Source organism: Nomascus leucogenys, chromosome 5 (genome assembly GCF_006542625.1).
Source record: "Nomascus leucogenys isolate Asia chromosome 5, Asia_NLE_v1, whole genome shotgun sequence".
Taxonomy (NCBI): domain Eukaryota; kingdom Metazoa; phylum Chordata; class Mammalia; order Primates; family Hylobatidae; genus Nomascus; species Nomascus leucogenys.
This window is the reverse complement of record NC_044385.1, coordinates 6,081,132-6,098,158: the sequence shown is the minus strand read 5'-3', so window position 1 is coordinate 6,098,158 and position 17,027 is coordinate 6,081,132. Positions and strand designations below refer to the sequence as shown.

The window sequence follows — 17,027 nt, the reverse complement described above, 5'->3', positions numbered from 1 at the left end:
AAAATAAGTAAATAAAAAAAGGAAGTAAACTAGAAATACCATTTGACCCAGCCATCCCATTGCTGGGTATATACCCAAAGGATTATAAATCATGCTACTATAAAGACACATGCACACGTGTGTTCATTGTGGCACTATTCACAATAGCAAAGACTTGGAACCAACCCAAATGTCCATCAATGATAGACTGGATTAAGAAAATGTGGCACATATACACCATGGAATACTATGCAGCCATAAAAATGATGAGTTCATGTCCTTTGTAGGGACATGGATGAAGCTGGAAACCATCATTCTCAGCAAACTATCACAAGGACAGAAAACCAAACACTGCATGTTCTCACTCATAGGTGGGAATTTGAACAATGAGAACACCTGGACACAGGGTGGGGAACATCACACACCGGGGCCTGTCATGGGGTAGGGGGAGTGGGGAGGGATAGCATTAGGGGATATACCTAATGTAAATGATGAGTTAATGGGTGCAGCACACCAACATGGCACATGTATACATATGTAACAAACCTGTACGTTGTGTACATGTATCCTAGAACTTAAAGTATAATAATAAAAGAAGGTATTACATAGTTTAAAAAACTACCCAAAGAAATGTCTCACAACTCTTTTTGTGGTGAACTCTTTAAGAAAAAGCCACTTACGAATTTGCCCTAGAAAATAACAAAGGTATCGAATTGTAGTCGATTTTACTAAAGGCCTGAGATCACTCTCTCTGGGAAATACATTAACTTTAGAATCAACAAAAAACTGACTCTTTCCCTGTTTAAGGGTTAGTATGTAAATGTATGCAATAACCACATTCACTTATCTCCAAGGTTGAAGCTGTAAATTCAAAATCCAGTGATTATTCAAAATTTGTTCATTAATTCATCTATTTTTTGCCATTTCCAATTTGTTTTTCTACTGGACCTGACCAAGCAATCCATGCTTGGCATGTAGTGTCACTCTGTGACCCTCTGGATTAAAGGTTCCTTGGCAAATTTTCTATTGCTGCTCATCCACAAATTGGGAATACTCCTTGGCCTCCTGGTCTTATAGGGTCATCTTGAGATGAATTGAAAATGTCTATATAATTTATATTTATGTTTTGTTAGTAAAATGCCCTATAATATGCTACTCGCTACTCCATTCTTGACCTCCTCCATACAAAAATGTTATTTTACCTCTAGCTGATGAACATCCTTCATAGTCTATTTTCTGCTCTTCACATTTATGTGAATTTGTTGTTTAAGACAACTTGAACTTTGTCTTTTCTTTCTATTGTTACACTTCTAAACTTTCTGCTGGTGTTTTCATTTGAACAGGCAAAAAGGATACAATTCACTTATTTATCTTCAATAAAATGCTGTTTAGTGACATAAAAGTTGTTGGCATAAAAGCACCGATATCAACCAAGGTCGAAATAGCAATATTAAATTGGGAGCATGACTTAGAGAAGTTGATCTGAACATCAGGATAATTTCTGAAGCTTGCTTCAAATAAACATTCTAAGATCTCATCTCAGATCCAGTGGATAAGATCCTGGGTGGGGACAGGGGACACTGTAAATCTGCACTTTAAACAGACTTCCTAGCCAATTCTTAAGTACAGTAAGTCCTCACTTAATGACGTCGACAGGTTCTTGAATACTATGACTTTAAGTGAACTGATGTATGATGAAAACAATTTTACTGTAGGCTAATATAAACGAGAGTTAAGTTGCTATGGCTTATTTCTGGTCCCAAAAACAGCATCAAACTTCCAAAGACCAAAACACTTTCAATATTAAACATTGAAACAAATGTGAGTTATACATACATTTAAGAAAGATTACTAAAAACAAGTAAAATAATTATTTACCCTTTTACTCCAGTTCAGGGTCACGGGTGGCCGGAGCCCCTCGCAGCCGGGACCCCTGTGGACAGGATGACATCCCATCACAGGGCACACTCACACACACATTCACACTCGCTCACACTGGGATCACATAGATCTGCCAGTTCATTCCACTTGCACAGCTTTGAGATGTGGGAGGAAACAGGAGTACCCAGCAAAAACCAACACAGACAGGTGGAGAATGTGCAAACTCCACACACACAGTGGCCCCGCCGAAAATCAATTGTTTTTTTTCTTATCAACATGATAATGAATGGGCATTGAAGAAAACGATGTTATTGAAGGATCTACTGTACTACAGTTTGAGGACTAGGACTGTAGGCCCAGATATTTACATTGCACCTTTCCAGTAACATCTCTGGATAGCTGTGGCACGTGCCCAGCTGGGTAGTGGACTGGGAAGGTGAGGGTGGGTGGAGGGTGTGGCTAATGGTTCTTACCAGAGTCAGAGGCCTGAAGCTGTGCAAGGAGCACTGTCCTGTTGTGTGGGCCTCTTGCCCGCTTGCCCCAACCAGGTACAGCAGCTCTGCTTTTGTCTGATCTATATACTGAGATTCCCTCAGATTTGTCTCATCAGAGGGTTCTGATAAAAACAAGTCTGAAAAATCAGTGTAGGGCATTGAAAATAGGCTAACAGGCTCTGGTGTCAGAAGAGCTGGGTGCTGGCGCCGCTCTTAGCATGTCCCATCGGACGGGCTTTTTGCTAGTAGGTAAGGTCTATACCGTCATTTGCAAAATGGTCACAACCCCATACCTAGCTTACAGGGTGATTGAGGGAATCAAATCAGATAACTCAAGGTATCTGACACAAGGAATGATGATCAAGATTTATTATGTTTGAGGGTATGATTGTGTGTAAGGGTGGACACATTTTAACTCTTCACGTCATAGAATAGAACCACTGTAATTCGTTTTTGCCCAACATGAGATCACACTTAAACATTCCAACTTAATAAAGAGCTTTGGAGGAAGAAGGAAAAGGGGAGGAGAAAGGGAAAACAACTCACCGACACAAATGCTTGAGATTTGGTTTCATTCAACTGAAGTTGCAATTTCTTTTCATTGTCATAGACTCCATAGAGTCTTTTGGACCAGGTTTGAGGCACTCTGCTTTTGAATTTTAATGAACTATATAGAGCAAATATCCTTTGTAAATCTAGGACCAGGCAGCTGCAGTTGTAGAAGATGACACCGAGTTCTTTCATCTGTGAAATTAAAATTGAAAGCATCAATGCCATGTGTGTCTTACGGTGTTATTTCCAGAGAAAAAAGGAATGCATAAGAATGAAGTAGTTGTGACATCTTTTTTCTTGCATTTGAAGTAAGCAGATATAGTTACATTATGGTACATAGAGGTGATGTGTTATAAAAATGCTAAATATTTAAGTAAAACTTCGATGGTTTTTTGTATTAGGTCTCTTGCAGATAATTTTCTTATATTCATGTATACTTTTTTTCTTATATTCATCTATACTTTTCATATCAGCTCTTCAGATTTGTTTCCTTAACACTATTTTTTTCTGTATGAATCATTAAATCAGGTGGCAAGAAAAAGGTCAATTTTAATTGCAACATAACAGAATGGCTGGAATCATGGATTCTGGAGTCAGACTGCCTGGATTTTGGTTCTGTTAATAGCTCCACAACTTTCTAGCTGTGTGACTTTGAACAACATATTTAATTTCTGGGCCTCAGCTGCTTCTTCCGTAAAATAGAGATAATAGTATTTCATATGTCGCTATGAGAATTAAAATGGTTAATACATATAAGAAGTGTCTATCACATGGTAATCACTAGCAGTATGTTAGTAATTATTATTCTTATTAATGTTCCACAAGCCTTAAGAGTAATAGACCAATAGAATCTTAAAAGACCACAGAGATCATTTTGTCCACCTTTCTCAAGGCATGGATGAGGAAAGTAAAGCTCACACAAATAAGTAAAAATACTAGCCCCAAGTTAGAGATTTAGTCAGTGGTAAATTAAGAATTGAGTGCAGGTTTTCTGAGCCCGAATCAAATATACTCAGGAACATAGCTATCCTGGCTTCAGTTGAGTCCAGTATCCTTTTGCAAAAATTACAGATGATTTTTAATTCAGTCAATGAAACTACACCACGTCAAATTTTGGTCATGAAAGAACTGCACACAAAAATACATGCTTTCTATGATTTGAACACCCAGTGAGGGGTTATTAGGGAAACCTTGGCTCTCTAAAGACCTGGGGTCCATTGAAAGTAAACTCCCTTTTTATCCCTTCCTTAAGCTCTTCCCCAAGACTCTTTACTCAGGATGATAGGAGAGGTCATCTACCATGCATGAACCTGTCTCCCTTTGCTCCCAGGACTCCCCAGTACAACATGCCCTGGAGATCTTTCCATGTTCCTCTGTACAGATCTGTCATCCTTTTCCAGCTCCATGGTAAGCACAGGTTAGATGGACACAAGTTGTTTAACCCACTGATATACTTCATTCCTATACTTTCCCTAATGCAAAAATAAAACAATGAGCATCCTGATATATCTTTGTGCACTTTTAATATAGATTCCTAGAGTGAGATGTACAGACACATTATGGACTATTAGCGGGTAAGTGAAAGGAGATAGAGCAGGTAGGGCATATCAGTCATGTGCAAAAGGTGGTGAAAGATCTCTACAAAACACTGCTGAAAGAATAGATGACACAAACAAATGGAAACACATCCCATGCTCATGGATGGGTAGAATCAATATTGTGAAAATGACCATACTGCCAAAAGTAATCTACAAATTCAATGCAATTCCCATCAAAATACCAACATCATTCTTCACAGAACTAGGAAAAACAATTCTAAAATTCATATGGGACCAAAAAAGAGCCTGCATAGCCAAAGCAAGACGAAGCAAAAAGAACAAATCTGGAGGCATCACATTGCCTGATTTCAAACTATACTATAAGGCCATAGTCACCAAAACAGCATGTTACTGGTATAAAAATAGGCACATAGACCAATGGAACAGAATAGAGAACCCAGAAATAAGCCCAAATACTTACAGCCAACTGATCTTTGACAATGCAAACAAAAACATAAAGTGGGGAAAGGACACCCTATGCAACAAATGGTGCTGGGATAATTGGCAAGACACTGCAGGAGAATGAAACTGGATCCTTACCTCTCATCTTGTACAAAAGTCAACTCAAGGTGGATCAAGGACTTAATTCTAAGACCTGAAACCATAAAGATTCTAGAACATAACATTGGGAAAACCTTTCTAGACATTGGCTTAGGCAAGGATTTCATGACCAAGTACCCAAAAACAAATGCAATAAAAACAAAAATAAATAGCTAGGACTTAATTAAACTAAAGAGCTTTTGCATGGCAAAAGGAACAGTCGGCAGAATAAACAGACAACTCACAGAGTCGGGGAAAATCTTCACAATCTATACATCTGACAATGGACTAATATCAAGAATCTACAATGAACTCAAATTAGCAAGAAAAAAAAACCCCATAAAAAAGTAGGCTAAGGACATGGATAGACAGTTCTCAAAAGAAGATATACAAATGGCCAACAAACATATGAAAGAATGCTCAACATCACTAATGATCAGGGAAATGCAAAACCACAATGTGATACCACCTTACTCCTGCAAGAATGGAGCTAATCAAAAAATAAAAAAAAAATAGATGTTGGTGTGGATGTGGTGAACAGGGAACACTTCTACACTGCTGGAGGGAATGTAAACTAGTACAACCGCTATGGAAAACAGTGTGGAGATTCCTTAACGAACTAAAAGTAGAACTGCCATTGGATTCAGCAATCCCATTACTGGTATCTACCCAGAGGAAAAGAAATCATTATACGAAAAAATACTTGCACATGCATGTTTAGAGCAGCACAGTTTGCAACTGCAAAAATGTGGAGCCATCCCAAATGCCCATCAATCAACAAGTGGATAAAGAAACTGTGGTATATATGCATATGTTGGAATACTACTCAGCCATAAAAAGGAATGAATTAATGGCATTCGCAGCAACCTGGATGGGATTGGGGCCTATTATTCTAAGTGGAGTAACTCAGGAATGGAAAACCAAACATCATATGTTTCCACTCATATGAGGGAGCCAAACTATGAGGATGCAAAGGCATAAGAATGATACAACAGACTTTGGGGACTAGGGAGAAACGGGGGAAGGGAAGGGGGTGAGGGATAAAAGGCTACAAATTGGGTTCAGTGTACACTGCTTGGGTGATGAGTGCACCAAAATCTCACAAATCACCACTAAAGAACTTGTGTAATCAAATACCACCGGTTGCTCAAAGACTTATGGAATATAAATAAATAATAAATATAATGAAATCAATGCTATTCAAGCCTAGTAGAGCCAGAGATAGACCCCCATGAAAGTAGATATCAAGGCAATCATTTGACTTTTGAGTCCAAAAGGCAAATTCAGTGGCCATGATTCACTTTTACTATGTCCAGGTCTCTCTGATTTCCTTTGGTTTCTCCACGTCAGACCCGTGGCGTTTTCAGGTCATTTGCTCACACATGGCAAACACTAATGCTTGGAAAACTGCTCAAAGCTTGGATGAGAATGTGCTATTTAAAGTTGGGCATGGGAGGATTGTTTGTTCAAAAGCAGTCTGGGCAATATCGTGAGACCCTGTCTCTACAAAAAAATAAAAAATGAGCTTGGTGTGAAGGCACAAACCTGTAATCCCAGCCACTTGGGAGGCCGAGGTGGGAGGATCCCTTGACCCCAGGAGTTCAAGGCTGCAGTGAACAGTGATTGCCCTACTGCACTCTAGCCTGGGCAGCAGAGCAAGACCCTGTCTCAAAGAAAGAAAGAAAGAAAAAAAAAAAAACATGCTATTTCCCTATCCACCTTGTTTCTCGGGAGTATTTGTCTGCTAATCTTCATGTGGATGTTTGCCCTCTACTGAGGCTGGGGCAGATGAAAGCCAAAGGCAGTGGCTGTAGATCAAAGCAGCTGCCCCTGCCACACTCCCTGCTAACTCTCTCCTGATGGGTAGAATGATATTAAATGAAGTAGTCGCAGCACTTTCAGGCTGCTGTTGAAGACAAAAATCAAGCAAACGAAAACAACTATTGCAAGCTCCACCGATCTGAAGAAAGACAACTGCTCTTCAATATGATAGGACGTGATTATTCTGGATAACTATTATTTTGAAAATTGACACCCAGAAGGGTACGAGGATGCCAACTCTGATAGCTCCTCCCTGCCCAGGGAGCACAGGAACTAGAGAGAGACCAATATGGCCTAGTTAGGACACAGCAAGTCACCTATGGAGCAGGCTCTGGAGACAGACTAGCTCCACCACGGGCAAGGCACTTCAGCTCTTCACTTCCCCATCCGAAGATTGGTGTGTTTCATAAGATTGCGGTGAAGAATAAATGAAAAGGTGCAAGCAAACATTAGCTCAGTGCCTGGCTCAAACTGCATTAGCTAATGGAAAATTGGGAAGAGTAACATAAAAATGCTTCTGTAATGGCACCATCATTCTGAGTGATGTTTGTCCCTTTAGGTAGGATCAGATGGAGGGAAGAATATTTATGAACATTCTCAGCATGTATCTACCCCAAGAGTCTCTTTATGAAGCATTTATCACCATCAAGATGCAACTTGGCACCGTCTCCCTGGGCACTGTCTAGATTTTCTCTGATTTTTAATAACTCTATTCTAAACAAAGATTTAGTGTTCCATTTCCCCTGTCACATAAACTAAGCTGCTGACTTGCTGTGAGGTTTTATTTGCAACCCCGACATCATTCCCTTCTGTGGCTACATTACAGCTTTAGGACCTGGAGACAAGCGAGGAAGCCAGGCACTGCCCTCTAAAGATGTAAAGAGAATTACATTTCCTCTGAATATCTTCCTCTCTACCCTAGAATGACTCAAGCCCATTTCTAGTTTTACGTATTAGTTCAGGCTGCTGTTGACGATGGGAAAAAAACGCCAAACAAACAAAACGGAACAAAACTGGCTTTTGTTTTGCAGCTTTTTCACCCAGAGCAAGAAATTCAGGACAGATTTATGACAAATTTTAAAATGCTGGCAATAGGAAAAATAATATAGAGATCTGGGCTTCTGATGAATTTCTATGTCTAGATTATCAAAGGGAAAAGAAGTGAAGGTCTGATTGATTTGTTGACAAATTCTTAATTTTTAAAAAATTTAAGGAGTACAAGGCAGTTTTGTCACGTGGATATTTTGCTCAGTGGTGAAGTGGGGAGTTTTACTGCAACCATCATCACCTGGATAGTATACATTGTACTCACTAAGTACGTTCTCATCCTTCATCCCACTCCTATGCTCTCACCCTTCTGAATCTCTAGTGTCGATTATTCTACTCTCTATGTCTGTGTGTACACACTATTTAGCTTCCACTTATAAGTGATAACGTGTGGTGCTTGATTTTGCATTTCTGAGTTGTTTCACTTAAGATAGTGGCCCCCAGTTCCAACCATGTTGCTATAAAAGACATGATTTCATTCTTTTCTGTGGCTAAATAGTATTCCATGTGTATATAGACCAATTTTCTTTATCCAATCATCTGTTGATGAACATCTTTTTTTTTTTTTTTTTTTTTGAGATGGAGTCTCGCTTTGTCGCCCAGGCTGGAGTGCGATGGAGTGATCTTGGCTCACTGCAACCTCTGCCTCCCAGGTTCAAGTGATTCTCCTGCCTCAGCCTCCCAAGTAGCTGTGATTACAGGCTCCCGCCACCACATGTAGCTGATTTTTGTATTTTGAGTAGAGACAGGGTTTCACCACGTTGGCCAGGCTGGTCTCAAACTCCTGACCTCAGGTGATCCACCTGCCTTGGCCTCCCAAAGTGCTGGGATTACAGGCATAAGCCACCGCACCAGGCCTGTAGATGAATACTTTGATTCCACATCTTTGCTACTGTGAATTGTGCTGTGATAAACATACAAAGGCACCTGTCTTTTTGATATAATGAGTTCTTTTGCTTTGCGTAGATACACAGTAGTGGGATTGCTGGATCGAATGGTAATTCTATTTTTAGTTCTTTGAGAAATCTCCACACTGTTTCCATAGAGGTTGTATTAACGTACATTCCCACCAACAGTTTATAAGGATTCCCTTTTCTCCATACCCTCACAAACATCTATTATTTTTTGAATTTTAAATAGTTATCTGAGGACTTGCCAAGGATCAGCCCTCTGCCTGGTGATAGGTTGCTCAGCCCTGTCCAGCCTCTGTGGCTGACCACACGGCACAGAGCATTCTGATGGGCTGCTCTGACTTCCTAGTTTAATCACACAGTTGATTTATGCAGTCAAAAATAAGTTAAATGATTGACTGGTTCAACTGTTTGAATAAAATCATCCTGAAAAAGCTGGATATTTATAGTTAATTATTCTTTGGAAGACATCGATTTCTTTTTTTTACAAAGTGGGCATATTGTTAGTGATGAACCCATGGAGCTGAGAGAGGCTTAATTAAGGTCTCAACAACTGTAGTCCACTGTCAAGAAGCTGTTATCAGGGTAGTTATTTTATTGAAAACTCAAGTTACGGCCGGGCTCGATGGCTCATGCCTGTAATCCCAGCACTTTGGGAGGCCGAGGCGGGCGGATCACTAGATCAAGAGATGGAGACCTTCCTGACCAACATGGTGAAACCTCATCTCTACTAAAAATACAAAAACATTAGCTGGGTGTGGTGGCGCATGCCTGTATTCCCAGCTACTCGGGAGGGTGAGGCAGGAGAATCGCTTGAACCCAGGAGGCAGAGGTTGGAGTGAACCAAGATCATGCTACTGCACTTCAGCCTGGCAACAGAGTGAGACTCTGTCTCAAAAACAACAACAATAAAATTCAAGTTATGTCAGTGGTTCCGTTCTCTCTTGCACTATGACATTTTGAAGCACAGGGGACTTTGGTGGGAGGGCTTGGGTTTCATACAATCCAAGGAGATGCTAGTTCTCCCTATGCGGTAGATTGATAAAAAGAGAAGCAATGCTAATGAATTATAGTGCTCGCTGTGCACCGGGTACTGTTCTCAATGCTTCATATGTCTACATGCATTTAAACCTCACAACAACCCATTTCGCAGTAAGAAAACCGAGGTACAAAGAGATTAAGGGTCTTCAAGAAAGCTGATACAAGAATACTCAAAAACTATTTTAATGTTTCATCTTCAGGAAGGATTATTGCCAAGTGAAGCACTCGCAAGACTAGGAATTCCCTGTGGGTGGGGGCCAAGTCCCTGCTTGCTGTGTGCTTGTCCTCCTGTTTCTGCCCAGGTGTTTTGGGTTTCAAAAGAAAAATAAGAATTAGGAGAAATACATAATTACACCAGAAAAATATTTTTCTTTTTCTTTTTTTTTTTTTTTTGAGATGGAGTCTCATTCTGTCACCCAGGCTGGAGTGCAGTGGTGCAATCTCAGCTCATTGCAACCTCCGCTCCCCCCGGGGTTCAAGTGATTCTCCTGCCTCAGCCTCCTGAGTAGCTGGGATTACAGGAGCAGGTCATTATGCCTGGCTAATTTTTATTTTTAGTAGAGATAGGGTTTCACCATCTTGGCCAGGATGGTCTCGAACTCATGACCTCAGGTGATCTGCCCACCTTGGCCTCCCAAAGTGCTGTGATTACAGGCATGAGCCACCACGCCCAGACTTATTTCTTATTTTGTCAAAATTAGTGAAGGGTGGCCATCAAAGAGAATGCAGTGGACGGTGGCGGTAGGGGGGGGAGAAATCATTTTTAGCTAGGTCATGAGAGGCAGCATAAAGAGAGACAGAGTTGGTTTGGTGGGTTTTATTAGTGATGCGGAAACCAGCGCGGGTGTCTGATGGATGCTGTTGTCACCAGAACAGAGAGAGGAGAGGCATTAGCACCGTTCTTTGTGCTGTAATTCAGAATAATTAATACGAGTTAGCTCAAGCACAGCTCAATTTATCATTTACTGATGCCCAGTTTGTTGTTTCCATGATTTTATAGAAATGTGAACAAGTATTTCTTTAATTTTCTCGACAAAGACAAAAGAACCTGCAACTGGGAGCAGCTCACATGCATCCAGTTAGCTGCTGATTTATATTCTGAGTTGCTGCAGGAAATTTAATTACTAGGAGCTCTAAGTTGATTTTGTTTCTGCCCTCAAGGTGAAATTTTTGTTACGGGGGATAGAAAAATCAAGAATTGAATCTTGGGAGCTGAAAGCAGCCTCCTACTCAGAAATGTGCTTACTCTCCCATCCCTTCATTCCCACAGTGGGTGGTTTATACCACTTAACTTCTTGATGTCTTATTTTCCATGTCTACCACATGGGAATCATAATGCCTGCCAGAAGGAACATGACTAATTGAAGAGACAGGGGAGGATGTTAGAATCTTAGAGAACAGTTAGTTCAACCTTATTTCAAAATTAAGGATACTGATGAGGCAGCAGAATAGGGTCTGGAGGAAGGGAACCTAAGGCTGATTTGAATCAAAAGGAAAACCCCACCTCTCCACACCCAAGTGACAAAAGGATCAGAGGCTATTCCCTTTGCAACCACCCCTCCTTCCCACTCCCCCCTCTCCCCACACCCCCCATACCCCACATACCCCACACCCCACACCTTTTCTCTGCATCACACAAGAGAAATGGAAGGTATCTCTGACTGGTCCCCTCCCTCAACCAATCACACTGGTCAGGGGCCTAGTCTTCATTTGCATAGGGGTATAAGTTTGTGATTTCACTTTAGCCTCTGATTGGTCACCCTCCCCAACCAATCAGACATTTGCATAGGGTATAACTTTGACTTCAGCCTCTGATTGGTCACCTTCCCCAACCAATCAGACATCTGCATAGGGTATAACATTGTAACTTCACTTTAGCCTCTGATTGGTCACAGGAGGCAACCAATCAGACTGGTTATGGGCCACTACTTCATTTATGTAGGGCATAAACATATAACCAATGGGAAACCTCTAGAGGGTATTCACACCCCAGAAAATTCTGTAACCAGCACTCTTGAGCGGCTCGCTTGAGCCTGCTCCCACTTTGTGGAGTATACTTTTGTTTCAATGAATCTGTGGTTTTTCTTTCATTGCTTTGTTTGAGCATTTTGTCCAATTCTTTGTTCAAAACACCAAGAACCTGGACACCCTCTGCTGGTAACACTGAGATGACAAAAGGGGAAGTGACTTGTAAGATCACAGAATAATGTCCCTTCATTCTTCCTTTCCTTCTTCCTTCCTTTCTTCCCTCCTTTCCTTTCTTCCTCCCTTTCACTTTAGTCAATGCTTCATCTTTTATAAGGATCTAAAAACTCTCTAAGGGACAATTATTCATTTGGTATCTTTGAATTCTAGCTAGAAGGAATTCACACAACAATTCTTGGCTTTATCTAGGCAAATGAAAAGCAACAGATAAAACCTTGAGTAGAGTAACTGGAGAATATTAATGGGAGGAATCTTAAAGGAATGGGGCCTGAGAGTGAAATGAGATGAAACAAATTGGAAATGCATATCAGTTATTTCTTGCAGTACTTTAATTTCATCATACTTTAAGACAGTTGAAAATTATGCCAAAATGCCATCATGGCTCCTCCTGACCTTTCTGCTTTCTGTCGTCTTAGCTTCTTAATGAGCAGTGAGGACGTTGAGGTCATTCCAGTTTCAGTGGGTTGTATTTGATTCCCTTTCCAAATCCCTCGAAGAACCTATTCTTTTGACAAAACACTGGGCAAGACCTGAGTGACAGTATTTCCCTTTCAGGTTTGTAAAATAAACATCCCCCCCCACTTAGGCACAGGATATTAACAGAAATGTGCATATTAGCCATTAAGCTTGTTTTTATTTAGGAAAAGATGAAATAATAGGTAGAACAAATATTTCCTAATGGAAAATTTGCCTACAGCCATACTATGCTGAACATGCCTGATCTCTGAAGCTAAGCAGGGTCAGGCCTGGTTAGCCCTTGGATAGGAAGCTGACTGGGGAAGACTGGGTGATGTAGCCTTCAGTTTTTTTTTTTTTTAATAATTAGAAAAAGAAAATTTTAAAAAGTATAAATCTCAGGCTACTTTACAGCCAAGTCATCAAATAATGGTAGGCATGGACAAGTGGATGGAATTTAGTGGGTTTCCATTTGTAGATTATAATTCATAAAACACATTTAGTCTTCAGAGTCTAGGAGAGACCTTGAAGTAGAGAAACGCTGTAAAAATGTTCAGAAAAGGGGGATCTTCCTCTTGCCCCAGAGAAATGTTTTTACTTCTGTGTGTTGCTTCTGATTCATTCCTTGGTGATTTAGAGCATTGCTCGCTGGACTTCTCCTCCTCAACGCCCTCCCTAGCAGCACTGATTTTCCCACACATACGCCACAGCAGTGGGAGAAACAAGGGCAGGTCTAGCCTTTTGAAAGGAAACCTGACATCTAGATTCCAAGCACCACTGGTTCTCATAGCTTCCCTGTCCGTGAAGTTCCAGAAACATTGCAGAATGATGAAAGAAGACAGTGCTTCTTCTCTGGTCTGCACGACCACTGGGCTAACCTGCAGCCCTGAGTGTAATCGCTGCCCATCCAGAAAGTTTTATCTGTCTTAGTGGATACAACAAGGACTCAGGATTGAATTCCAGCTCTCCAGCCTTCTTGACTTTAGACAAGTCCCTTAATCTTTTGTGTTTGTAACTGACAAATTCCTTAGCATTTCTGTAAAGTGGGGTAGTAATAAAATTCATAGGGTTGTTGGGATAATTAAACAATTTATTGTGTGTGTGTGTGTATACAGACATATGTATATATACACATATATACATATACGGGTGTTTATATCTGCACATAAATATATATGTATAGATGTATAATCCACTTAGGACAATGTCTGCTATGTAGAGTAACAGCATTTGCAATTATTAACAGCAGCAATATTATGATAACTGACCAGACATCAGGAGTTATGCGGAGGCACAAGAGCTGGAGTGCACACTTCTGCCATACCTTCTGCCACACCTCCACTCTCCAGGAAAAGGGTCACGGACATGCAGTCACCTGCTGCACCCTGCATATGAAAATTACAAATGCACTTGCCATTCTCTGCTGCTGCCGGACTCAGATTTCCCTTCCTTCTCTTTCTAAGTTCAAGAGGAAACTTGCCCATCTACCTGTTTTCCATTTTTCAGCATTGGATGCTAGGAAAACAAATGCAGAGAGGCTTCATAGGATTATTGATGGAAAGATACTGGAGGTGTAAAGTTTTCTTCACTTGTAATAGGATGGGCCATTGGCATGAAAATAGTTAACAAGGCTGTCACAAATATGATCCAGGGTCATGACTGAATCTCAGTTCATATTGTAACTTGGTCCTCCTTGTCTCCATCATGACTTTGAGATCCATCCTCTCTCTCTCTCCCAGGGTTTCTACTTTGCCCAGGGCTTTGGCCCAAAGATTAAGTACTTCTACCCTTTTGGAAGCATTTAAAAACATAACTTCCTCCTCCTTTCTACTTCCTACTGACTTACTCCTCCTGTGGCAGGACCTCCCTAGCGAGACTAAGGAATAAATTTAGCATGCAGAGCATTGGCTCTCCTTCTTTAGGCAGCCTGTTTCCCTAAACGTGTTCCTCGGGGTGGGAGGGTGGGGGAGGAAATAGCGGCCTGGTCTTTGATTGTTTTGTCCCTGCCCTCCGTGGGGACATACACAACCTGCAGATTTGCAGCTGTGACTCCTTTAACTTTGGCAAATTCATTTCTGAAAATAGAAGTAGGAGTCACAACTTTGACCACACATCTAAACTGCATTTTCCATCCTGGCTTCATAAGTAACTAACTGATAGTTAGTTTGTTCACCATCACGCTCAACCTCATTCTCCTATGGCTTTTCCCATGAATTTGAATCAGGTGTGAACACTCCAAGGCACTTCCATTCTGCCTTCCATAAGCAAAACATTCAGTTAGAATTTTATAAAGGTGACATTGACCTTTGTGCTGTATCATAATGTACTCTTGACTTACACCCGTTGCTTGTAGACTGGTCATATTTTTCATTTTAGTATTCACCATGCCCTCCCCATAGTGCTTTGAATGGAGCAGCTGCTCAAGGTGTTCCAACGTCGTTTGAGAAATTGATATTCTAACCTCACAGTATGGGCCTGAGTATGGAAATACAGCTGAGATGAACTGAATCCTTGTCTAATCCTTTTGTTAATTTCTAGAGCTAAACTCCCACAAAACACCCAAAGCACTACTCTGTTGAGGCTGTGGTACCATGTGTGTTTCTGTGGTGCATCTGACTCCTTTCAATACATATCCAACCAACCTCTCTTTCAAACTTCACATGGGAATGCTTTAGAAAGTGTCAATATTCAAAAACAGGGTAAGATTTGAAATCTCGGAAGCTTATGTAACAATTTCCCATTAAAGGGATCAATGTACTTGCAAAGTGATTTGTCTCAAAATCAATGTTTCCGTTAATGGAAGGAAGTCATCTTAAGTATCCGGGATGGGAGACAGTCCAATGGCTGCTTGGCAACTGGCTGGTCAAAGGCTCTAAAATACAGAACATTTCACTGGGCTTGAACAGGGACAGGTGTGTGGGGCTGAGAAAACTTATGCAAATAGTTTACTATTGTTTCCCCATGAATATAACCTGTGGAGTCCTAATGAGGAAAAAGAAGTCAGGCTGGCAGCAGCAGGGGGAAAACAGAAAGAAAAAGGAGATAAGCTACAAATCTGCCTTTCTTCATGGTCCAGGACACATAGCCCTCCTGGGCAAATAACTCACAATCTTCCTATACCAGCTATCACTAGACACTCAGCTGATCGGAAAATGCAAGTTAGCTCACTGTAACTTTGGCATTATTATTACTGTACGAAGCCCTCTCCAGCACACAGCACAAGTACCGTCCTATAAAATCCCCAGTAACCCCTTCTCTCTTTGCGCTCACCTCTTCTCTTGCTGGCCTGCCCACTGCTTCCTTGCAGCATATACTTTCCTACTTTCTCTAATAAATCTGCCTTTCTTTACCTACAACCGTCTTGGTAAATTCTTTTTCCCTCCCATGATACTAGCTCCAGAGAGTTGCTACATGCGACACAACCAATATTGTCTTAAAAAACAGCCACAATAATAACACATTTTAGGGATATCCTATTTGGAACCAGATTGACAATCTGATGGGCTGGAAATGTTTCCAGCAATCTTGGAGGAGGAAATGTGTTGAAGATTTTCCATTAGCCAACCCAGTGTGGTTCGAACTTGCAAGATTCTTTGGGGAGAACCATCCTATAAAGTACAGCCAAGTGTACCATGAGCAGCAGGGCAATAGGATCCCATTGATCATAAACCTGGGCTGACAGCATCTTCAAAAATGCATCAAAGCCACAGAGACACTAAATACCAATGGCAGAGAAAGCGGCTCCTTAAGTATCACCTGATGGAAGAAAGTAATGCCACTGAATGTGGGGGGAAAAAAAGAAAAAAAAGAGAAAAGGCCAGATGCTTTGTTTACCCATTTGAAAATTCTCATTTGGATTGAAAATGAAAGTTTAATTATTCAGTTCTTTCCACACGCTTATGGGTTACTAAGACATGGCTGTCATCAATAATTTAAATGAATTAGACATCTGAGGGTAGTTATAGCACAGAAAGCAGTCTGGTAACCAAACATTACCAGACAATGTGTGCATCCCACGTATAATTATCAAATGATAATTTTGCCAATCTTACAAGCAACGCAATTTTTATAAAAAGGTGACAACTGGTTAGTTCATAGACTGGTATCCCAGATTTATAAATAATTTAATCCAATAATTAAATACTGAGCATCTCTCACATACAAGACACTGTATTAAGAAGCAGGATAAACAATGAGCACGTCCTGATGCCTGAAATATATGGGTGTGCATGGGTGGTTGGAGGATGCAAGAGTGATGGCAGTTGGGAAAGGAGATTAGAAAAACAAGCATACAATGAGTTATAAAACAAAGCGGAATCTGAAAAGCAGCTTAGGGAAAATAGCACCAACATTCTGTAGGATTCAGGTAAGGGAAATATTGCCTTAGATTAGAAGGGATTTTTTTTTTTTCAGAGTCACATTCTTTATTAGAAGTCCCCTCGAAGAACACTGGAAGAAAATATATGATACAAAATAGTTTTTCAGGTAGAATACTATCCATC

General features: G+C 40.7%; 1 protein-coding gene across 3 annotated transcripts in view; it reads right to left on the bottom strand.

The window, feature by feature from the left end:
- Nucleotides 1-17,027, bottom strand: part of PLD5 (phospholipase D family member 5) — a 367,552-nt gene that overhangs the window by 41,599 nt on the left and 308,926 nt on the right. For all 3 annotated transcript variants that reach the window (XM_030812606.1, XM_003267323.3, XM_030812607.1), the window contains one exon: nucleotides 2,901-3,098. In XM_030812606.1, the coding sequence (XP_030668466.1) occupies nucleotides 2,901-3,098 (198 nt within the window). The remainder of the gene's footprint in view (nucleotides 1-2,900; nucleotides 3,099-17,027) is intronic.